Here is a 26544-nt window from a genome sequence, read left to right as displayed (position 1 = left end):
TGACTCTATTGTCAGGGAAACGGCAACATATAGTGCAAAAAGGATAGATGGAACAGGACAAGGGAATGTCTGCCAGGGACAAAGGTTGATGACTTTGTAGAGCAGATATCATCTTTTTAAGGGCACAAAGGGTGATATTGTTGTACACGTTGGTACTAATGATATTAAGAGTAGGAGACCGGTGGAATTAATTAACAAGTACAAGTCAATGCTGAAAAAAAAGCCGTGAGTTAGGGTTGAATTTGAAAGTGTCTGCAATTCTGCCCAGACACAATAGAAGGGAGTATATGATGAGAGCCTTGTCGATCAATTCGGCCCTGGAGAAATTGTGCAAGGCTCAAGGGGTAGAATTTTTTCTATGCTTGGTCAGTGCTTGTTAACAGGAGAGACTGCATCTACAGAGATGGGATACACTTAAATAGAAAGGGTGCAAGAATATTTGTTGATGCTATGGAGGCAGAGTTAGGTGGGTCGGAAAACTGCTAGCTTGGGGAGATACACGGACTAATAGATTAACATTAGCCGCTGGCAGAGGTAAAAGTGATCCTTGCACTACATCTATTGAAATTCAATTGAGCAGCAGCCTGGAAAGCAAGGCAATGGGGATTTCCAGGACTGCTGGGAGTCATAGTGGAACAAGTAAATACATGGGCTGTGTTAGGGTAACTCAGAGTAGAAACAGGTGCAAGTATACTTGCATGTACACCAATGTTAGGAGTATAGTTAATAAATTCAATGAGCATGAAGTGCTAGTCAAGACATCAAAGGCAGATATTGTTGGGATATCTAAGATATGGTGTCACACAGACATAAGCAGTGCAAAACTGGAATTTGGGGAGTACAATGCATACAGAAAGGATGAACAGGACAGAAAGGGAGGAGGGGTTATGCTGTTAGTTAAGAAACACATAAAATCTAGGGAAGTACATCCAATTGATGTTGGTGGACAATGCAACGTTGAGTCTGCTTGGTGTGACATAAGCACTGGGAAAGGAAAAATGAGAGTAGGTGTGTTATAGGACAAATGAATCTGATGAATATAATGAGCAATTGTGCAGAGAAATAAGAGTGGGCCAGTAAATCAGAGTGTCTTATAATGGGGGATTTTAATTTCCCAGAGATTGAATGGAATTTGTGGGTTGGTAACTCACACACTAGCAAGGCTTTTGTGGATTTATTGGATGATTGTTTTCTATAGCAGCATGTTTGGGAGGCAACTAGAGAGAGTAATACTCTTGATCTGATTATCAGTAGTGATTCTTCATGCATCAAGAATCTGCAGTAAAGTAACTACTAGGTGGCAGTGATCACAGTGTGCTGAAGAGGGATTTACTCAAAGAGGTAACTACCATTAAGGGTAAAGGGAAGGGCTTTTGCATTCGTAAAGGTGACTACGGTGGTCTGAGACAGTATTTAAATTCTATACGGTGGGTCCAACTGATGATGTTACCAACAGCAAATTCAAAATGGGAAGCATTCAAAGAATTAATCTTGGAAGCTACTAGGCTTTTCATAGCAACAAAGAAATATTGTTCAAGATTTAGGCCTAAATAGATGTCAGATGAACTAATCACATGTGACAGAGAAGAAAAATGCATGGGATACATATAAATGAACATGTGACACAGAAGAAAAATGCATGGGATACATATAAATGAACATGTGACACAGAAGCCTACGGTAGATAGGTCTGTAACCAAGTTAGAAAGGAGGTCAGGCAGGCGAAGGCAAATTACGAGAAATCTTTGTCAAAGGATGCAAAGAAAACAGCAAAGAGTTCTTTACTTATGTAAACTCTAGAAGGAAGGGGATAAATCAGATTGGTCCACTTGATATCGATGGTTCAACTGTTGATGATCCTGCTCAGGTAGCTAACAAACTAAATGAACATTTTACATCTACATTCACACATGAGGAGTTATTCAGGGAGAGGAATGCCAGAAGTGTATTCAACTCTGGCAGTAAACTAGATAATCTTGTAATAACTGAGAGTAAAGTGGAGCAGAAATTGTTGAAGATAAACATAAGAAAGGCACCTGGGGTGGATGGAATCTATCCAGTTATATTAAAGGAGGTGGCAAAGGAAGTAAGCAAACCCTTAGCCATAACTATGAGAGCTTCCCTGGACTCACGTGAGGTACCCATGGACTGGAGATGTGCAAATGTGACCCCAATCCACAAAGAAGGATCAAAGTGCAACACAATTAATTACAGACCTGTTAGTTTAACTTCTGTTCCGGGGAAATTAATGGAGGCACTGCTTAAAGAAGCATTTCAGGATCATCTAGACAAGACTTCAGTTATAGCTCGGACACAGCATGGGTTTGCTAAGGGGAAGTCTTGTCTGACAAATTTGATTGGATACTATGATGTAGTCACAAAGGAACTGGATGCAAAAAATAACTTTGATATCATATATTTGGATCTTAGAAAGGCCTTCGATACTGTTGCACATGGAAGACTGCTGCACAAATTGGAGCAGTGTGGCATTGGAGGCAAATTGCTGCTATGGATAAAGGGATGGTTGAGTGGGAGAAGAGAGAGAGTGGTAATCAACGGACACTACTCTTCATGGACTAATGTTATTAGTGAAGTCCCTCAGGGTTCAGTGTTGGGTCCATTGTTGTTTTCTGTATTTTTAAATGATATTGATGATGGTATATCAGGCTTAATGTCCAAGTTTGCAGACGATGCAAAGCTTGGCAGGGTAGTTAATGACACTAATGACAGTACACTGCTGCAACAGAATCTAGAAAAGTTGAGCAGATGGGATGAGAGGTGGCAAATGAAGTTTAACGTTGACAAATGTAAAGTACTACATATGGGAAGCAGTAATCCCAGAGTAAAGTATCAACTCTGTGGTACCACACTAACAGTGGTAGAGAATGAAAAGGACCTGGGGGTAATTGTGCAGGCAGATATGAAGTTTTCTGAGCAGTGCAGATAGTCTGCAAGAGTAGCTCATGGTGTCTTGTCAATGATATACAGGAATTTTTCTAGCAGGGATAAGGAGGTGATTATCCCTTGTATAAGGCAATGGTCAGGCCTCATCTTTAGTACTGTATACAGGTCTGGAGGCCTCATTTTAAGAAGGATGTTGAGCTGTTGGAATGAGTACAGAGCTGGGCAACAAGATTAGTGAACAGAACAAAGAAAGACTTAAGTTTTGCAAATTACAGTGTCTAGAGACTAAGCACCTGCGAGGTGATCTGATTGAGATGTATAAAGCTTTGAATGGTTTGAGCATGTTCAGTGCTGATGGGATTCTACCTCTTGCTCAGAATAATAGCCTGAGAGGGCATAAATTCAAATTGCGGAAAGACGATTGTAGGACAGATGTTCAGAAGTTTGCTTTTAGCCAGCGGGTGGTCGATTGCTGGAACAAACTTCCATCTGTCGTTGTAGAAGTTGATAGCTTAAATAGATTCAAGGCAGAACTTGACAAACATCTGGAACGAGGGGATGGGTGAAATAAGGTGGGGTTGGTTTTTTTTGACTGATGCTATATAAGCTTGCTTTCTTGCATCATGTTCTCATGATGCAAGAAAGATTGGAGAAGATGATGACTTTCTTGTCATCATCTTCTCCAATCCAAGGGAATCTCTGGAGAGATTCCCTTGGATTGGAGAAGTGTCAATGTACTGCCAGTACAGTGAAGTAGGAAAAATCATGGAGGTAATAATCAAGAGTACAAAACAAGATTGTTTAGATAGAAATGAAATTCTAAATGAAACACAGCATGGTCTAGTAAAGAGGAAATCGTATTTAACTAACCTGGTTATCTAGTTTGACAAAGTCACTCATGAGCTTGATGCAAGAAATACCAACATTGTTTACATGGATTTTACCAAATCATTGAATTCAGTGCTGCATGAGAGGCTACTGCAAACTGTAAAATGTTGGAATTGGAGGGAAAATCCTTAAGTAAATCACAGGATGGCTGCAGGGCACGAGGCAGACGGTTGTGAGTAACGCTTATTCTTCAGTTTGGTCTAATGTAAGAAGTGAAGTACCACAAGGATCAGTACTAGGACCACTGCTGTTTTTGATTTTCCTAAATAACAGTGACAAAGGGATATAGGGAATCATGTCAAAATTTGCAGATGATGTCAAGATTGGTAGAGTAATTAACACTCATTGTCAAGCAGAGTCTCTTCAAGATGACTCAGAAAGACTTCCAAGGATGAGTCAGAAAAATGGCAGCAATGTTTTAATGCAGCAAAATGCAAAGTCTTACACCTGGAGAACAGCAACCCAAAATAACTTAAACAGTTGGTGGGGTTGAACTAGAAACAGCAGAGAAAGAAAGGAATTTAGGAATTATGATATGGCTGGATATGAAGTTGGCAAGGAAGGCCCATGGTGTCTTGTCAATGATTTATCATAGCTTTGCTTGGAGAGATAGGTTGGTCATAATCCCATTGTATAAGCCAATTGTAAGACCACACTTGGAATACTGTGTTCACATATGGAGACTATACCTAAAAAATAAAAGACTGCATTTCTTGGAAGGCTACAATGATGGGCCATGTACTTGGTGAGATTGGCAAAAGGATGGTCATATGAGGAAAGACTGCAAAGATGTGGCTACAGAGCTTGCAAATTAGCCACCTTAGAGGAGACTTGATTGAGGTGAGAAGACTCTGAGAGGCAAAGTAAATTGAATGAGGGTGGAATTTGCACTGTTACACATGATTCCAGAATTAACAGCCATAAATTCTAATTATGAGGGAAGATGTTTAGACTGGATTGCAAGAACTTTTCTTTTAAGACTGGCAGCTTGGGGAAATTCAAAGGTCAGCTGGATAGACACCTATATGAGGAGTTAAACAGGAAATTTACTTTATTTTGTTTTATTATTTATTTATTATTATTTTTATATATTTAGTATTTTCTTTTTTGGCTGATGCAGCAAAAGCCTTGGGTTTCTTTGTACCATATGGCTAATAATACTAATACTAAGTACTAATACCGATTTTAATGAAATAAAACTTTTTTACAAACATAATTTTTGATAAATTAATTTTAACTTATTAAAACTTGCAAGTGTTTTAAAACTTATTAAAACTTGCAAGTGCACCAAGAATTACATGTGTTGTCTTGAAAATGAAACAAAAAAAGTTTCAAAACAGACTAACTGAAAATAGATCTACTGATCTAGATTTGGTACAGTGCATATGTGATATAACTACACTTGTAAATTCCAACAAACCAAAATTAATTTACCAAAAATTATGTGTGCAAAAAGTTTCATTTTGTTCATTTCCAATTTAGCATTTATTATATTTTTCTTATTTTCTTCTTTAATTTAAATATTATCCTTTAGGAATATGGATAATGTAGAGCAGAAATCAGCAACTTGCACCACACAAGGCTATTCATTCAATTATCGAAGCAAGACACTGGCACAAAAGTCACCACAAAGACAGAATAACACATTTCTTTTCCAATTAATTTCAGAGCAATGCATAAATGCATTTCAAGAACTGAACTAACCCTGTGTACATCCATTTTTGCAAAATAAACTGACTTTTTACATATAAACTCTATGATTTCAGAAATTCATCACTAATACTAGAAACCCAACACTAGCATGAACAAAGCACCCAAACCCTAACAAAATGAGTCTGCCCCCCCCCCTATTTCTGAAAGACTGCTGATCCCTGATATAGAGAATATGTTACAGTTACAGAATCAACAGCTTTTAGGACTTCTGAATTTTATTTGCACAAAAGCTAACTATATTTCTTTATTTCTTCATTATCCATCTTGACCTACTGTGATTGATGGTTTGGAAGTTTTCAACACACTGCTTAATCTGGTCATAATGTACTAGTTCACATGATATGCCAGTTGCTATGGTCTTTACTATGTGTATTATATCTGTACAAGTGGAGAGTTCATGGGAAGGTCTGCAAGTTTGTATGAGCTGAATAACCTTGAATAACTCATTGTTGAAAGTCCTAATCCTTCCCAATATTGGTTAATTACAGCCTTAATGAAAGAGGTTTTTAAGAAATTCTTCATTCTCCAACAGAATTTTACAGAATAATGGTGAGCCCACTACACTGTTGCGGGGACCATAGTGTGTAGACAATGAGTTTCAGACATGACTTTAAATCAAACTAATGTTTATTCAGTCTGTGGTAATGTATCATGATTTTCACATACAATTTTTCTTTCTTTGCAAATGAAAATTTTGGGCATTGGTGGATTTTTAAAATAATTTGTTCATCTTAATTTTTCATAAAACTTATTTCATTTAAAATGAGTCTTACGAAATACAATGCTAAGCCACTTCATCAGGACCATGAGATAATAGAATGCTGGATGCCACTGGTGAAAATCTCTACTCCAACAAGAAATGGAATAGGGTGAAGGTGTTAAAAAGTGGCATGAGGAATACTAAACCATTCACATAGTAAATCTGTCCTCAATTCCTGAAGTAAGGAGTACAGAGGACTGTGTTGTTGAATACACCTTTCCAATTCATACATAGATGCTCAATGGGGCTGAGATCCAAGGAGTGGGCTAGCCATAACAACTGCTTGATGCCTTCCTTGTGTTTCTCAAACTAGTCTTTCACATATTTTGGCCCAATGGATGATTGCTTTTTTTTCTTAAAAATATACCTGATTATAACAGTGAACATCTCATACATACCAAATTTTCTGGAAGTCACTGTTCACAATCTGCATTAGTATATGTCATGTTTTCTGGTCTTGATATAATGATGGTATGCCATAATACTTTTCTTTAAGGTTGATAAAGGAGCACATCACTCTGAAAGCTACTTTATGTGTACAATCTGTTTTTATCACTTTTGGTGCATTTATTGCTTTTAGTATTTTATTATTTATCTGTATATTCTTATCACTTATATTTCTATCCATAAGTTAGCTTTTATTCTATAAAATTTTTTGTTACACTACTTTAATTTTCAGTACATCTTAATGAAGTTTTATTTCTTACATGTTAGTTAATATAAGATTTAATTTAGTATGGCTTCTCTTCATCAGCCAATCTGTGGATCTCACTGTGATTTCTTTCTTGCTTTGCTGTCTCCATTCTCTAGACATTAGTCTAATTGTGGGAACAAGTGATTCACTCAACAGTACAGTATAGTTGAGATTACCGTGGCTGTTCTGTAGGTCAATGGCTATCATGTGGCCTACTTCCCAGCAACCAGACTGTTGTGGCATAAGAATACTTTGTTCTTTACACAGACTATAATCTTAAAGTTTTCAGTTTTCAAGCTCCAATCCTTCCAGCTATACAGAGCCAAGACACCTGAGCTCCAGCCAAGCAATTTTTACTTATGCCCTGGTCCACTACTAAGTGACAAGGCCACAATCAGCCTACGGAATGACATTATGATTCCATCTATTGACTGCATCTTTCTATCTCTTCTTTTCGTCATTCTTCTCAGTAGCTTCATTTTTTATCTTTCTCACCACTGATTCAATGTTAAAGTTACTACTTACTATTAAACATTATGCTAAATACTAAACATTACTATTCTTTTTCTTTTTCCAATCTTACCAGAGACATGATATGCACACATTGAAACTATATCTTCTCTCCTCAAATTCAAAGTCAGATTTCTATAGTAAAACCTGCATATATTTCCCTTCCAAATTCCATGAATAATATTATTTGTTTGGCCTAGTTTTCCCATTGTTGACTGTTGTAACTTGTTGTTGAAGTTTCTTTACTAAAGTTGTTTGCCCTAATGGAACTGGATGCGAAAAATAATTTTGATATCATATATTTGGATTTCAGGAAAGCTTTTGACACTGTTGCGCATGGAAGACTATTGTACAAATTGGAGCAGAATGGTATTAAGGGTAAGTTGCTACAATGGATAAAAGGATGGTTAAGTGCTAGAAGACAGAGGGTGGTAATCAATGGATGCTGCTCTTCTTGGACTAATGTTATTAGCAGAGTCCCACAGGGTTCGGTGTTAGGTCCACTGTTGTTTTGTATATTTATCAATGATATTGATGAAGGTATATCAGGCTTAATGTCGAAGTTTGCAGATGATAAAAAGGTTGGCAGGGTTGTTAACGACAGTAATGGCAGTGTGCTACTGCAACAGGATCTAGATAATTTGGGCATATGGGCTAAGAAGTGGCAACAAAAGTGTCAAAGTTTAACCTTGACAAATGCAAAGTACTACATATGGGTAGCAGTAACCCCAGAGAAACGTACCAACTGTGTGGTACTACACTTAAGGTGGTAGAAAATGAAAAAGACCTGGGAGTAATTGTGCAGGCAGATATGAAGTTTTCTGAGCAATGCTGACAGGCTGCCAGGGCAGGTCATGGGGTTTTGTCAATGATATATAGGAATTTTGCTAGCAGGGAAAAGGAGATGATTATCCCTCTGTATAAGGCAATGGTCAGGCCACGCCTTGAGTACTACGTACAGGTCTGGAGGCCTCATTTTAGGAAGGATGTAGATTTACTTGAGCATGTACAGAGAAGGGCAACAAGATTGGTGAGGGGAATAAAGGGATACTCTTACCAAGAGAGGCTTAAGTTCTGCAAATTGCAGTGGCTGGAGACTAGGCACCTGCGCGGTGATCTGATTGAAGTATATAAGGCCTTGAATGGGTTGAGCACGCTGAATTCTGATGGGATCCTTCAACTTGTTCAGATTACGAACCTAAGGGGGCATAAATTCAAATTAAGAAAAGAGAGATGTAGAATAGATGTGCGGAAATTTGCCTTTAGCCAGCGGGTGGTTAATTGCTGGAACAAACTTCCATCTGTCGTTGTGGAAGTTGATAGGTTGAATAAATTTAAGGAGGAACTGGACAGGCATTTGGAGGGAATGGTGTGATTTTTTTTTTTTTTTGGCTGATGCTGCATAAGCTCATACATTTGCTTTCTTGCATCACATGCCACTACTACTACTACTACTTTACTCTCTTGTACAAAACATACTGCTATCTGAAGGATTATATGCTGTCTAATTGCTTTGTACAGAAATCACCTTTGTTTTCTAATAATTTATTTTAAAAATCCCATTCTCTGTTTTGATTTTGTACTGCTTTATCAATAATTAGACTGCACATGCAATGTTGCATTCAGATGGAGACCACATTTTAAGAATAGACATTAAACTTCTTGAAAGTGTCCAAAGATGGACGACTCATCTGATGTTATTTATTTGTTATTGTTATTTGTTTTTTGTTTTTTTTTGTAGGAGCATTAGCAACTAAGGCCATATTGCTCCAGGGATATACAATGATCATTCCCTGACCTCTCCGCATCCTCCGTATTTGGTGGTCACGGGCTCGAACCCAGTCTAATCAAGAAGCATGTGCTACGCACTGCTGCTCTTGCCCGCCTGGCTACAGAGGTGCCTACTCATCTGATGAGAACAGAAAAGAGCATCAGTATGAGAAATTACAAACAAGGCATTATGCAGGGTGGGGGGATATGACTGAAGTATATAAAGCATTGTGAGGAAGAGCAAAGTGAATAATAGTGCAATTTTTACAATGTGTGTGGAACACAAAACAACAATACATAAATATAAACTATTGGGAAAAACCAATAGACTAAACCTCAGAAAGTTTATATTTTGTCGGTGTATTGTCAACCACTGGAATAAACTTCCTTAAGGTTGACAACCTGGTGAGGTTAAAGGAGAAACTTGTTCGGCACCTTCTGGCAGTAGGAAAAGTATGATAAGAGGAAGGCTGTATAAGGATTTTTTTTGGTTGATGCAGCAAAATCTTGCCTTCCTTGCATCTTTTGGCCTTTACTAATACTATATTTTATTTTCCTGTATAAATAAATAAACATAAGCGCACACCCACACAATTTTCCTTTACTAGTTTACTATTATTTAAATATATATTTGTAAGGCTGAAATTCTTAGTTTGAATGGAAGATAAATGGGCTTTTAATGAATATTGACTTCATCAACTAATATTCAAATTTATAAATTTTTGGTAAAAGAACTCCTGATAACTAAATAAAATTTCATGTAAATTATAACACCATTCACACACTGTTTAAAAAATTCAACACCAGTAGGACTTTTTAAATAGTAAATGCATTCAAATGTGACATATAGTTGTTTTATTTAAGTTGTTGCTCACATCAGAAACAAAAAAAGAAACAATTCAAAGAAAACTTAAAAAACTATTTGTTTTTTCTTAAATCCCATCAAAACAGAGAAGTCTTATGCTTTAACTGAATTTTGCAAATATTTAAAACCTCACCATGTTAGGAGTGGTGGGAAAGTCTGTAAAGCCACACATGCATTCTCCTAGCCCTGTAATTGCTGCTCCTGTAACCCCTATTTGAACATTGACATAATCCTTTCCTTTCAAAGTAATTTCAATAAATGAGCCAAATTTGTGTAGGACTGCAAGAGGAGAAAATGACACTTTTGAAGGGATAAAGCATGAACTATCTTGGACATTCTCTGTTAACTGTAAGATAATCATTTTTTTTAATAAATACAATCATTTTTTTTAATAAATGAATACAACAAACACTATCAAAAAAAAGGATAAATTAATTGTAATTAATAACCCAAGTTCATACGCAAGTCTATATGTACAGTAATTATAGAAGAGCTTGAGCAGTTTGAAATGATATCTCCAAAACTACTTTTTTAAGAAATGCTATAATTTTTCATAATCAAAATGTTAGGTATGTTATCAAAATCTGCAACAGGTTTTGGCCATGTCTGCACAATTTCATAGCCTTAGCTTTGCCAGTAAGCAAATTGGAAAATGTATATGACACATCTTTTTCTTCCTCTTAATGCAGTGATCATAAATGATCACACAAATAAAAAAAATTATGCTGTCCTGCAAGTTGCTATAGAACCATTACACTATGAAGCATTTAACATTTTTACCAAAAACGCCAAAGTACACTTGCAAAGTACATGCAAGTTTTACTAAAATATTCATGCATTCTGTGTGTATTTGTAGTGCAGTTTATTTACTACTGGATACTAGTTTAATATAAAATTAACATACAAAATATACTCATAAAATATGATACACAATATTATATTAAAAAGTGATTAGACTGTTTACTGCTTTATAAGAATATACCTTGCTTTATTTTTAAATATCAATTTTTATTTACAATGGGTCTTGTTATGCATGGATAATTGGTTCCAGAAAATTCCACTTAAAACAGGGACCAAATTTTCATAATGTGTATTATGTACTTTTACATAGTAAAAAATGGATTGAAGGAACTGAAAAATGGGACAATTATTTTATTAGACATTTTTAAAATTTTTTATTATAATATGTTTAACAATGTAACGTTAAGTAAAGTTTACTGAAGTTATACTATTTTTCAGTGTTACAAATAAAGAATGAATCCAGAGTTGTTCCGTTTTTTTTTTTTTTTTTTTTAACTTTTGCTTCATGATCATGAAAAGGGTCCAATACTAGTTTAGTATCTTCCACAAGGTGAAAAGTAAAATTTTTTTGAAGATTATGCTTGCTTTTAATTCTAATTTTATGAAAAACATTATCCTTAGTGTGTATCTAATAATAAAATATTGTGTAAAAAGTGTTTTCTTATAAAATTTTACCATAAAGGGTTGTTGTAATGGATCAACATTAGCAGAGGCATGTGGTGCAAGAAAGCAAGTTAATATAGCCAAAAAAAAAAAAAAAAAAAAAAAACCCTTCCCATTTCACCCACCCATTCACTCCAAATGCTTGTTTAGTTCTGCTTTGAACTTATTTAAGTTGTCGACCTCCACTATGACAGTTGGAAGTTTGTTCCAACAATCAACCAATCGCTGGCTAAAGGCAAATTTCTGCACATCAATTCTACAACTCTCTTTCCATAATTTGAATTTATGTCCCCTCAGGTGAGTAATCTGAGAAAGAGGAAGAATCCCATCAGCATTGAGCTTGCTCAAGCCATTCAAAGCCTTATACACTCAATCAGATCACCTTGCAGGTGCCTAATCGCCAGATACTGCAATTTTCAGAACTTAAGCCTTTCTTTGTAAGAACAACCCTTGCCCACGAGAAGTGCTCCACAGAAGCATCCCAAGCTACAAATAAAAGACCCTCAAAAACATAAACAGCAGTGAACGTGTTAAAGTCCATGGTCAGCCATTCCACCATTTTCCATCTACTGACTCGCACAGCCTATGTTCACCACAACTATCGATGAAGCATGGGCTCCCTGCCACTGGAATGGATAGTAGGTAGTGATTGCTACCCTGTCTACTATCCATTCACTCTTGGAATACCTAAACAACAGCACTCTGTGAAAAGCTCATATGATCACAGTTTCCATAATACTGCCAGCATCATCCCTTTTTTGAAATCCATCAGATCATGTTTTTTGCCCGTGTTGGTCAAGTACTTCATATAGATCACATACCACAAACATGCAGTATCACATTTACTGATTCTCACTGTAACATGTATAACACTAAGCGAGGAGGAACAGCCAATTGCTAAAACATAGGCGGGTCATAACATTTTGACTGGACAGTATATGTACTGGAAGAGGGAAAAGAATAGGAAAAAACTAAACCCTAGTAAACTCTGTGCCACTAGTTATACAGCCAGGCAACAGAGAGAGAGAGAGAGAGAGAGAGAGAGAGAGAGAGAGAGAGAGAGAGAGAGAGAGAAAGAGAGAGAGAGAATAAAAAGAAATTCCATCAAGATCTCAAGACTTCTTAATAATATAACTGTTCAGGATTCTTCTAACGTCTGTTGGGAGACTTTTTTTTTTTTTTTTTTTGTAGTTGTTGGCACATCGGCTTCTGTGGCCATAATGCACCTCCCAAGGTTTTTGCAGTACTTTGATCCAAGCCCGAGGTGGGATTCGAACCTGCGACCTTTGGGTTGCCAGGCTGGCACTTTACCCAACCGGCTAGCCCGGTCAGCTTGTTGGGAGACATTAAATGAAATGTACTCAGTATAGAAGGAGATTCAATAACAGAAATTAGATGAAATTGGAGGAACTTCATCCTCTAAAATACAGGAATTAGATGAAAAAGTAAGATGATGATAACTAAGATTTATATTTTAATGAAGATCCAATAGAGCCATTAGGATGTAAGAGTGATGGAATACAGGTAGTTCCCAACTTCACGAGTTAATTCGTTCCTAGTGCATGCTCTTAAAGCAAAAACTTGTAAAGCAGGAATTTATTTCGCACAGATGTAATGTTAAAAACAGGAGTTACAATCTCAACAATAAAATTTGACCATATTAATGTTAAATAAAGGTTAACAAAACAATAGTTTATGCTTAAACAATGATTTATTTATCCAAAGAAATGAAAACATAGCCTTTAAAATCAAGAAAATTATAATAATAAAATTATTTATGTCATACAAATGTTAAAGAATGTTTATTCTTCATCACCACTGACTAAATGCACACTTGTTGATGGTTCATCACTCATTGTTGGTTCAACACACCTTGCTGGCCTGGCACTTGGTTTGTTGGAAGCATAAGGAGTTGTCTTCTTTAAAAATGCTTCAAGAGTCATTTTTTTTCCATGACAGTCTTCTCTTTTCTTCATAAATTTCACAATAACATGCATAAGAATTTTTTTAAATCTGTAGCAACTTTTGTAGTGCTTGAAATTTGAATCTTGTGACTCAAAAATCTCAACTGCTTTTTCTGTGTTGGCATTACTAGAGGCATATGAAGCTTATACAGCATCAGCCAAATAACAAAACAATAAAAACAAAACAAAAAAAAAAATCCCATTTCATCCATCCATTCACTCCAAATGCTTGTCTAGTTCTGCCTTGAACTTATTTAAGTTGTCGACCTCCACTATGACAGATGTAAGTTTATTCCAACTATCAACCACCTGCTGGCTAAAAGCAAACTTCTGCACATCTATTCTACAATTGTCTTTCCTCAATTTGAATTTATGTTCCCTCAGGTGAGTAATCTGAGCAAGAGGAAGAATCCCATCAGCACTGAGCTTTCTCAAACCATTCAAGGCCTTATACACCTCAATTAGATCACCTTATGTTTTGCAATTTGCAGAACTTACGACTTTTTTGGTAACAGCCGCCCTTTGTTCCATTCACCAATCTCGTTGCCCTTCTCTGTACTCGTTCCAGCAGCTCTACATCTTTCTTAAAAGGAGGCCTCCAGACCTCTATTCAGAATTCTCACTGCTTGTTCCTTCTTTCAAAATTATAATCCTGTTTCAGTTAATTTATATCTTAGTTGGGCAATCTTTTACTTATATTTGAGGTTTAAAATAAAATTATTAGATAACTCTATTCTAGCCAGAGGCATTGTCTATGGGTATTTATATCCATATTTGGGCATTTTAGTTCATTTTCACAGCTTTGCTAGTTAGGAAGATGTTTACTCACTGGTTGTTGTAGTGTAGGGGCAATAGCCACTTAACTCATATACTGAGTGTCTGCAGTAGCAACTAGATTGAGGGATTATTGAAACACTACATTCTTCCTTTGCCTGCTGGAGCACCTTGCTGCTTTCCCTCAAGAGATGAGGTGTCAGCAGCCAAATTTTCTTCTACATTTTCTAAGTTTCTAAGATATACTTTGTCATTTTCCCTGAATATGTTGCACAACCCCATTTCCATTGGTCATTTCTTTTCAAAATTCACTTCAGTGGGAGCTTTAGTCCAGTAAATCTCACTGGTTCTCTGGAGTTTTTCTCTTCTAAATATTCTCTTCTAGTTCATGCCACTAAAAGAATATTAATTTAATTTATTTAGGATAAATTATGTTTGAAAGGAGACTTACCATCACAAATATTCTTTTAGTGGCATGATAAAGGTTAGACAGGTTAGATTCTTTTACTGGCCAAGACAAAGAAACAACTAGCTTTCCTGATAATGTGCAGAAACCAACAACTAATACCAAAAGGAATCAAACTTAAGGACCCTATGCAGCACTGAACTTTCACAGGATCACTCACTTAGCATCAACAAAACTTCTGAAGGCAACTACCAAGTACAATAGGAACAAAATCAACAGCTTATGCAGAGAAGTCCAACCTTTGAAATAAATACTCAAGAACATCCTCAATCATGCAGACTTTAGTTCTCTTATGAAAATACACGATAAGCACATATACCACATACAAATAGAAACACAAAGTACAACCTGTAGAAGAAATTTCCCAAACCCCTGGACCAACAAAGTACCAGCCTTCCCTGCCCGTGAATGTCGAGTTATCCCAGAGAAGAACCATGTTGAAAAGCTTCATCAAGCTCCTTGAGAGTAAAGGAATGAACTGGAGTTAGAGCTGTTACATCTTCCTCAGCTTCTTCATTTCGAGGTGGTCTTCATTTGTGAGCTCTCCATTGTGTGTTTGAACCAGATCAGTTACATCCGTTGTAAAAACTTCAAGCTGCAATTGGTTAGCAATATTAACAACCGCTTCTGTTTCATTTTGTATGACCTCTGTCAGTTCTTGAAATTCTTCAAAATTATCAATAAACTGAGGACAGAGTTTATTCCAAACACCTTTCATGTTCTTCTGTGTAATTTTGTCCCAGACTCATTTTATTATTTTGATTCCATCTAAAATAAGGAATTCTTTCCAAAATTCTTTTAGTTGGACCGCCTTCCTAATCTGTTGCATTAATTAGCACATTAAATGTCCCTCAAAGATAATATGCTTTAAATGTTGAAATAACACCCTGGTCCATTGGCTGCAAAAGTGATATCATATTTGGTGGCAAATAAATTATTTTAACTTTAGGGTGGTGATATTGCAGAAATGGTGGGTGGTGGCGTTGCGGAAATGGTGGGTGGCCAGTCGCATTATCTAAAATCAGAATCACCCAAAAAGGAATATTTTAATCTTCACAATATTGTTTTACTTCAGGCACAAATTTGATTTTACTTCAGGCTGCAAATTAAAACCCCTTATTGATGATTTTGATATCGAAATCATCAATAAGGGGTTTTAATTTGCAGTCGCCAGCAGCATCCCCACTAAGCAATAATATTAAGTGATCTTTTGAAACTTTAAAATGAGGCACTGACAATTCTTTTGCAACGTAATTTCTGGATGGCATGTGCTTCCAAAAGACCCCAGTTTCATCTACATTAAAAATTTGTGATGGCATGTAATCCTCTTCTATAAATTCTTCTAATTTTTAGGAAATAATTTTGCTGCTTTAGTATCAGCACTTGCAGATTCTCCTTACACTTTAATGTTATACCAACTAGCTCTTTTTTAATAATGATCAAACCATCCACTACTTGCAGAGAAAGTTTCTTCACAAGTTGCCCCCCTTTTTTGTCTTTAAACATCTCAAAAATGGATAAAGCATAAAAGTTTCTCCATTTGAGGAATAATGCTGTCAACTTCTTTAGTACGTAAACATGTAGACTGCATGGATTGCACATTTTTAACTTCCTTCAAATATTTTTCCTTATCCATTAAAATTGTACACACAGTTGAAGTGCTTAGGTAATATTTCACACAAAGATTTTTAACAGTCATTCCAGCTGCATGTTTGCTTATGATCTCATATTTTGTTTTCAAAGTTATTCCTCTTTGTTGTTTCCTTTTATTAACATCACTCTCCATAGTATTACAGGAATACCTCACACAGCGCGGTTTCGAACAGTGCAGGTTTCGCTATAGCGCAGGTTACAAATTGAAAAAAAATTAACTGCGTACGCACCAATACATTTGATATATACGTATGTATTATAATGCCAGCACATAGGCCAATGCGTTATGGATTCAAGACCACGCTAACTGTTGTCACTCTGCTAGCATTCATACATTAGTAAACGCTCTAGATTCCGAGCGGTGAGGTCGTTGACTGTGCTTAAGCTGTACAAATATTTTTCGCTGTGTAATTTTATTAAAAATTATTTTTTAAAACGTTACACCTTTATATGCAAATATGAGTGGAAAGAAAAAATGTAATGGTGCCAAGTGTTCTTCTAGATCCAAACATCGAACGAGGTATGAAAGTAAGGCAGGCAAAGCAAAATGACATTCGATGTTATAAAGAGATGTATGCAGATAAAAAGAAAGAAAACACTGTGCAAACTAAGCTGATAGGTTATTTTTAAAAATAAAAATACAGTACATACTTCACTTCTTTTAGTATGTACATACTGCAATAAAAATCATTTGTACTGTACTTACTAGTATTTTTCATTTTAATCATTTTAGTTTTTTTTTTTTTTTTTTTTGTAAGAACTTCGTGTGCATCAATTTATAGTAAACAAACACCTATATATTTTTTTGCAATTCGACCAATATAATAAATTGTTGGAATGCATTACATTAAAATACATACTAATAATACCTCGATCAGTGTGGTTTCGCATAATACGGTATATTTTAGGCACTAATTAACCGTGCTATGCGAGGTATTTCTGTACTTTGTTTTGGTATATCGCACAGTATTAATAAGGGGGATAAATTTGAAATAAGACAATACAGCAAAAATTAAGAGTAACGCAACGACTCTTTGTAACATCAGCACGGTAACTGCTCTATGTTATGTGAGTCAGTGAGATGCTCTCGTTTACCTGAACAAACAAACAGACGCACAGTAGTACTGTATTGTATAGCTAAACACGTGGTTTGAAATCCCATATTTATGAATGTTTAGCATTTATTTATTGCAATTAATGTTCATATTTCTGATTTTGTTGATACTTGAAAAAAAAGAACTCATAAACCCAGAAACTCGTAAAGCGAGAACTGCCTGTACACATGAACAGAAGTTGTTAACTAATGGCTTTGGCAAGTAACAAGAGGCAAGGTTCCTAATCTTGGATTTCTCTGAAATCGAGTTTGAATTTATTAATAACTGGTTTACAACTAGGAAACTGTGATATGTGTGTGTGTGTTGTTGGAAACAGTGAGGAAACTGTGATATGTGTGTGTTGTTGGAAACAGTGAGGAAACTGTGATATGCATGTTGTTGGAAACTGTGATATTGTGATTTTGAATGACAGGATTCTGATAGGACTCTGATTGGGCCTTGAGGTTGTCACAGACATTCTCTCACATATGCCAGACAAGTGTACTTGCTACCTGGGAGTCTAAAATGCTGATGGAACTGATAATTCGGGTGACATTCAAGTCAAGTGGACCCAATTTCGGCGAAGTCTTGACGGTCTATGACAGCCAAATCCTCTGCTTGCACCTTCATGATGGTGGAACTATTAGTAATCCTGGGTATAACCTCCATGCACAAGAACATGGTGGGTGACCACCCAGGTGCGAACCATCGTAAGCAGGGGTTGAGGTGTGGCGCCCACACCACATGGAGGAACGCCGCCCCTCTATGTTGCCAGGCAGTACTAGGTGGTAGATGACTCTCATCAACCGGTGAAATACCGCCACTTTGCTTATTGGAGGCTTGAAGTGGTGGAACCCATGTTTAGTCTCTAGAGCTAAGTTCCGGTCAACCCTTCCCTATCTCTTCCATCATGCAGTATGATTGATGACTTTTGAGGTTATGATGAACGTCGTGGTGAGATCCAATATTCCTTACATTTCGTGGGTACAGCTCTAAAACGGTGTTCACAGGCCGGCCGCTAGTTAGTACACCGGACCGACCCTATTGGTAACTCTCTAGGAGGCTTCCGGATCAGCTAGTGTATAATCTTGCTACCCCTACTCTGCCAGATAGTGACTGGAGGGAGTCCGAGTAGTGTGTATGCGGGGAGCATTGTCGAGGCCACGTTATGTCAAGGATCTGAGTATATTCTTACCAGGTGTATGCCATATCCAAAAATTTCATTACTTCATACAGCATGTCCCACCCACTTTTTCCTACTATTGAATACACCATGAATTGTCAAACTAATAGAGCAAGCTTATCTGTGAAAAGATCTAAACCTCCCAAGCACTTCCTAATTCATTTCACAAATATACGTGGTCTCAATTCTAATCTCAACGATGTCCATTTCCACTTGCAGTCTGCCAAAACCCATGTACTTTTTCTGACAGAATCTCAGTTATCGGTTGATTCAACTACTGCTCATCTGAGATGCCCAAATTATTCGCTGTACGATTCCTTTCGCTTCAAAGGCGGCACTTGTGCATATGTCCGTTCTGATATTCCCTGTCAGAGACTTGGCAATTTGGAATCTCCTCTCTTTGATCTTCTCTGGCTTAAAATCTCTCTACCTCATTGTGTCAAATTCATCTGTTGTCTCTACCGTTCTCCCAACTCCACTAATCACTTGGAGCTCTTTGACTTCCTCTCTTTGCAACTTGACTTTCTCCAGTCCAACTTTCCTAACAGTGAGGTAATTTTCCTTGGTGATTTTAATGTTCACAACTCCAGCTGGCTTCCGTTTTCTAGTCACACCGACCCAGCAGATCGAGATGCTCAGGCTTTTGCAATTACTAATGACCTAGCACAGATTGTTCATTTACCTACAAGAATACTGGACAATCCTAATCATACAGCCAATACGCTTGATCTTTTTCTCACAAACAACCCTTCTAAGTACACGGTCGAAGTGAGAGGTCCTTTAGGCACTTCAGATTACAACTTGGTGATTGTCTCTTCTCCAATGGAACCTTTATCTCATGGCTATTCCCAACCTCGTGTTGTTTGGCATTACAAGAATGCAAAATGTGATGACCTGCGAGACTTCTTTACTTCTTTTCCATGTTCGGATTACTGTTTCAAAACTTCTGATGTCAACATTTGCTCAGATCGTGTCAGTGAAATTATTCTTGCAGGAATGGAATCCTTTATAACACACTCCACTTTAAAATCTCGTCCTTTATCTAAACCTTGGTTTTCCAATAAATGTGCTAAGGCTGTTCAAGAGAAGAATGTTGCATATCGTAATTGGCTTGTTTCTAATTCTTCAGTTTCATTTTCTGCCTACACCAAAGTTCGCAATAATTGTAAAGCAGTTATTAATCAGTCCAAACTAGAGTTTGAACAGGCTAAGAGTAGAAAACTTGCTTCTTGCCCTAATGGTAACCGAGCATTCTGGTCTCTTGCCAAAGCTATTGGCCGCAACTTTTGCCAATCTCTGCTCCCACCTCTGTCCAAACCAGATGGTTCTGTTGTCACTTCAGCCAAGGATAAAGCTGACCTGCTAGCATCCCATTTTTCTTCCAGCTCATGTATTAATGATCTTGGTAAAACACCTCCCACCATTCCCAACACGTTCCATTCAATGCCTCCTGTAGTCTTCCGTCAAAAGGATATCAGAAGGATTTTGATGAATCTTGATGCTAAGAAAGCTCCAGGTCCTGATGGTATTTCTCCACTTGTTCTCAAAACCTGTGCTCCTGAACTTACTCCTTTTCTTTGCTGCCTTTTTTCACTTTCTTATTCCAAAGGTGTTTTTCCTTCTGTTTGAAAATTTGCTCATATCCAGCCAGTTCCTAAAAAGGGTGACAAATCCCTCCCATCAAATTATTGTCCCATTGCAATTACTTCTACTCTTTCCGAAGTAATGGAGAAATCAATTAACCGCCAACTCTTAAACTACCTAGAAACCTTCTGTCTGATCAATGATCGCCAGTATGGATTCTGTCAGTGTCGATCCACTTGTGATATTCTGGCCTATGTTACCCATTTATGGACAAATTTAATGGAAAATTTCGGGGAAACACAAGCAGTTGCTCTTGACATCTCAAAAGCTTTCAATCGTGTTTGGCATAAATGTCTCCTAAACAAGCTTCCATCTTATGGTTTGCCAACTGTTTTTAGTAACTGGTTATCCAGTTTTCTCTCTGATCGCCCACTGAGGGTGATGGTAGATGGCTCTCTGTCTTCTAACTTCTCCACTAATGCTGGTATCCCCCAAGGTTCAGTTCTTTCCCCCACTCTTTTACTCTTGTATATTAATGACCTTCTTCCATTGACTGGAAATCCTATCGATAATTTTGCTGATGATAGCATATTGCATTCCACTTTCCATTTTGAGAAACCTTGTCCTGCTCAATCAGCTTCAACTTCTTGAAAATCTGCTACCAATTCCTTAAATGCCGATCTTCAGGTAATTCTCCAGTGGGGCAAAGACAACTTAGTTGATTTCAACCCTTTTAAAACTCAGTCTTGTCTTATATCTCGCAAAAAGGGTTCTTCTGCTCCTATGCTTATCTTTAGTGACACTCCGATTTCTAGGCAAAATAATATATCTCTTTTGGGGATTACCCTGACTTCTAATCTCTCTTGGCACAAGCACATTACAAATATTGCTTCCTCTGCATCTAAAAAACTTGGTTTTTCTCTTTCGCTCTCGGCGTTACTTTTCTTCCAAACAGCTGCTTACTCTGTATAAATCGCAAATCTGCCCTGCCATGGAATATTGTTCCCACATCTGGGGTGGTGCCCCCAAAACCTCTCTCAGGCTTCTTGATTCCATTCAGAAGAGGGCAGTTAGGTTAATTAATGATTCATCTCTAACAGAGTCTCTCCACTCGCTTTCTCATAGACGTACTGTTTCTGCTGCATGCCTCTTCTATAGATACTTCCATGGGCACTGTTCTTCTGAATTGGCTTCTATAATTTCTGCTCTCTCTTTCAAAACAGTCCGAACACATGCCGCCACCAGCCAACATCCATTTACTGTCCAACTTCAAACCCACAGAACCAACTTTTCATCTTCCTCATTTATTCATTCAACTGCCATTTTCTGGAACAACCTTCCTTCATAAGGGTTCAGTTACTGCTCCCCCAAGATCATCCTGCACTTGTGGCTTTTGCACAGTGGTTTCTCCAAGAAAGTGTTCAAGACTTGAATTTTCCAGCCTATGTTTTGTTCACGGATGAGGGGGCATAAATTCAAATTAAGATAGGACAGATGTAGAATAGATGTGCGGAAATTTGCCTTTAGCCAGCGGGTGGTTAATTGCTAGAACAAACTTCCATCTGTCGTTGTGGAAGTTGATAGGTTGAATAAATTTAAGGAGGAACTGGACAGGCATTTGGAGGGAATGGTGTGATTTTTTTTTTTTTTTTTTTGGCTGATGCTGCATAAGCTCATACACTTGCTTTCTTGCATCACATGCCACTACTACTACTACTACTACTACTACTAGTGTCTGGTATTTTAGTAGATAAATGAAGTTGTGTAACATCGTTAGTAATAACAAAACTGCTTGGGTTTGTCCAACTTAAATTGGAGCCAGCAGGACATATCCTACATTCAAATGATTGCATCTGTTATGTGCATACGCATGTAGCTTCTGGTTAAATCCGTGCACACAACATCCCAGTATTAACAGTCATGCTATCTTTATGAACTGTCTAAAATATATATACAACAAATGGATATACATACCTTAAACACACAGGTTGCTCTCTCTACAAAGATTCCAAATTGAAATATTTCATTTAAGTGATGCTGGTGTTTTTCTCTCTCCATATCTTCTATTCTGTCACCTTCTTCCCAAACAGGAAGAATCTGGGGTACAAAAGACCATGCCCAAGAACCCCATCCAACAATATCTTCATTTTGATTTTTTTCAACTATAACAAAGAAATGATATATATATATATAAATAAATATAAATATTTTGAAAATAAAAAGATCAAAAATCAGTTGATCACAGTTGATCAAATTAAAGATATTTTTGTACTATATAGAATGGGGAAATTAAAAAAATAATCCAAAATAAATAATATTTAGAATTAAGCAAATTTGAATTATCAAAGCTCCACTGTATACAAGGTGTCTCAAAAATATTGGTACAAACGTTTAGGGTAGAGGTAGGTAACATCTAAAGGAATGTGAATCGCATAGGAACCCATAACCGGAAACGTCACCGTAAATCGGTAGATGACGCTGTTCACCAGTTCGCGAGAGAAAAAAATTTCTGGTTTACTCATTCAAGCAGTAGTCGCCGCACGAAGAGCATGCATCGATATATGAACTATAAGCCGGCAGACATGCACCTGGTGTATGGATTAGCAGAGGGCAATGGACGAGCCGCTCAATGAATTTATGGAGAACGCTTCCCAGACAGAAATGTACCGGACCACCGTTTGTTTGCACGTGCGCATCAAAATTTGGTCATTTAGAGGTAACAGGAGTAGCGTGGGCAGACCACGTTCGACACGAACTCCCACCATGGAAGAAAGTGTGTTGAATGTCGTCCAGAATAATCCTACTACCAGCACACGTGCCATTGCCTCTGCCTTAGGAGTGTCTCGTTGCAGTGTACAGCGTGTCTGGCACGACGATTCCTTACACCCCTTTCATCTCCAAAGGGTTCAGTTACTGCTCCCCCAAGATCATCCTGCACGTGTGGCTTTTGCACAGTGGTTTCTCCAAGAAAGTGTTCAAGGTGCCAGACTCTGCCAAGGTGGTCTTAAGGCAGTTAAAAGTAGTTATAAATATAGGTGTTAATATGATAATATAAAGTTGACTATTGACATTTTATGACAGCTTCAGTGCATTTTGAACATAGATATGCATTGCACCACATCACTCCTAGTGCCACTTTACTGCCATTATACACACAATGGCAGTAAAAGTGTTAATCTACAAGGAAAGTTATGATTTAAGTATTTCATTTCATTAATTAAAAAAAAAAAATGAATGAAATGAATATGGGGATGTATTAATTTGTGTTCAATATTTAAAAGATAGACTATTATGGCCAACATCTTCAAGGCACTAAACAATCAATCTATCTGGGACACAGTGTTTCAAACCTCCATACAGGTGTAGACAATAAAAGTTCTAAAGTTGATTAATAAATAATAGCTAGTAAAAGAATTTAGTAAATCATCAGCATAGATAAGGAGGGTAGCTCCAACACTATGTAAATGCTAATGGATATTATTTTTTGCCCTTCCTACTTAAATCATAGCCCTCCCTGTATATTAATATATATCCAACGATTAATTTATATTTGATTTAGGCAATTTAATTATAACTTCTAATTACCTTTGAAATTAGAAATAATTTTCTTATTCTTAGTATAGAATATATAAATAATTATATATTCTATACTAATTATAGAATATATAATTCTATAAATTATAGAATTATATATTCTAGAATTTTCTTATTTTGATCCTTCTTACTTTTCTAGCACCTTCTAGGTTTGGCAACCTATGTATATGTAACATATGTATCATATTAATAAATACATATACATATGTAAATGAACATATGTACATTAATCATGGTATACCTGAAACTGTCTGGTCAGTTACTCCAGGTGACTGTCGACCATCTTCTTCTACTGAAACCTCTTTAAATTTCTTGTAATTGCCAATTTCTCCACAGTATAAAGCCAAACATAGCTGCAGCAGCCGTACAAACATAGGTAGTTGTTGATCTGTAATGGAAAAGTCCAGACGGTCGCAAAACACATGGACCCTACTTACAGATGCAAATTTTGAATGAGGAGTATCATAAGCTGTGTAGAGACGCCACACTGTTGAACAACGATACAATAATGGATCTTGATAAGTCTCAATCTTTCCACTACCATCTCTCTAGAAATAGTAAAAATAAAAATTAGAAATCTGTTCATACTCACATCAATATGACAAAAAATATACATGGTAACAGTCAAAAAGTTCTCAGAGCAGAATATTATATGTTACTAAACTTAAACACTCTCAAAGCACTCTTCTTGAGTACTTTGTAATGCAGCACTCTGCCATCATTGGTGCAACTGCTGATATCAGTTCTGGAATTGTTCTGGCTGCATAGTACAGAAAGCATCTCAAGTTGCATTAGTGACCTCTTATTCCCTGTAGAAGCAATGGCCTTGTAAATGTTTCATTTAGAGGAGAAAAAAAAATGCATGATGAGAGGTCACGTAAGTAAGAGAGATATGGTAAGACAACAGCACTGTGATTAGTAATTTATTGTTGTACAAGAAATGAGTAATGTACAGGTACATTTATTATGCAACAACTTATAACCATTTTCTGTCCACTGTTCTAGGTGCTTTTTTGCCAAATTGCCTCTTTCAGCTAGAATAACACCTGTACATATCTTTTTTTATTTGTGGTGGCATCTTAAGGAAATAATCTGTAGTACACAATACCAGAATGGTCAAAAAAATCCCCTTCTAATATTACTTCCCCTTTAGACCTCTATTATCGAAACTTTTTTTTTTGATCGTGGTCAATAAGGTAATTTTGAAGTCCATAATTCACATTTGTTTGGTCATAAAGAAAACACCATATCCTCTCTAGGAACTCTAGGAGCAATAGATTGTTATAAGACTAGCACTTACTTGTCATCTACTCAACACTGATAAGCAGTAAGCATTCAAGGCACCACGTGTCGAGCAACCCAACACTCATTCAAATCATCATTTAAAATTCCATAACAGCTTCCATGTGAAATGTTGAAAGCTTATGCAAATTTATTACCTTCATACAGTGGTTGTGATGCACAAGTTGTTTGGCTGGTTCAATTTTCTGGGCATACAAGAAGTTAGCTTGTTAGGTCTAAAAGTGTGGTCATTTTCAAAAAAAAAAACTTTCTCTTCCCTCTTTGAATCTAAAATGGCACTCAAACAGAGTAGTATGGATGGGGGCGGAGGAGTCGTCTGATGCATCGTTTCCAATGATTCAAAAGCAAATTTCCCTAAGCATTGATAAAATGTGTCATGTTCTCTATTTGATGATTTTGTGTTCAAAAATCATGACAAAATAAATACAATTCAAACGCACACAGACAGAAAACAAAATCTACCCTGAATGACTAACAAACATCTGCATATATACAAATGCAAGTTGAAAGTTGCAATGACAACAGCAAATCATTTTCCAGTACCTGAAGTGTTATATTGCCAGTCCAGGAGCTTCTTGACTATATTATGTATTATTATAGTCTTAAGTCAATGGTCTCGCAATCAATTATCTATTTAAATAGAATGCTAAATCTTTCTATTTAAAAGAATATGCTACTCAAGCGTTTAGGGCATAAGCCTCAAGCTATGAAGGAGTCTAGACTATGTATAAATATAGTGCAAATGCATCAGGAATACATAGCTATATCTGAATAAATCAGATTATTAATAAAACGGCATCGTTTTAAGTTATATCTCATATTGTGAATACCTTCACAACGAGTTGCCATGATATTGCACTACTTCGAATAAGTAACGCTTCACCTAAGGAGAAGACTAATGTTACTTATTCTCAGATGGATACCACCACCCAGACGGCACCGTTTCAGGGCTATTTGGCCTTTCTTCGGTGGGTGGGTAGGTACCCGAGTCATGCAATGATGGCAAAACAGTTATGAAGTATAACTCCACAATATGAGAGATGCCTGATGGTGTATCATGTATTTAGACTCAAGCGTTTAGGGCATAAGCCTCAAGCTATGAAGGAGTCTAGACTATGTATAAATATAGTGCAAATGCATCAGGAATACATAGCTATATCTGAATAAATCAGATTATTAATAAAACGGCATCGTTTTAAGTTATATCTCATATTGTGAATACCTTCACAACGAGTTGCCATGATATTGCACTACTTTGAATAAGTAACGCTTCACCTAAGGAGAAGACTAATGTTACTTATTCTCAGATGGATACCACCACCCAGACGGCACCGTTTCAGGGCTATTTGGCCCTTCTTCGAA

At 36.8% G+C, this 26544-nt stretch overlaps 1 protein-coding gene across 2 annotated transcripts in view; it reads right to left on the bottom strand.

Moving 5' to 3' along the window:
• The window catches only part of Vps13B (vacuolar protein sorting 13B), a 965007-nt gene that overhangs the window by 878001 nt on the left and 60462 nt on the right, over positions 1–26544 (bottom strand). For both annotated transcript variants that reach the window (XM_090386413.1, XM_090386414.1), the window contains exons 3-5: positions 24122–24428; positions 22261–22448; positions 10238–10450 (exon numbers count right to left, since the gene is read on the bottom strand). In XM_090386413.1, the coding sequence (XP_090242539.1) occupies positions 10238–10450; positions 22261–22448; positions 24122–24428 (708 nt within the window). The remainder of the gene's footprint in view (positions 1–10237; positions 10451–22260; positions 22449–24121; positions 24429–26544) is intronic.

This window comes from Mastigoproctus giganteus, chromosome 12, assembly GCF_048544385.1.
Source record: "Mastigoproctus giganteus isolate SK-2022 chromosome 12, ASM4854438v1, whole genome shotgun sequence".
In the NCBI taxonomy this organism is placed as follows: Eukaryota; Metazoa; Arthropoda; class Arachnida; order Uropygi; family Thelyphonidae; genus Mastigoproctus; species Mastigoproctus giganteus.
Note: the sequence above shows the minus strand (reverse complement) of the source record. Positions and strands in the feature narration are given on the sequence as shown.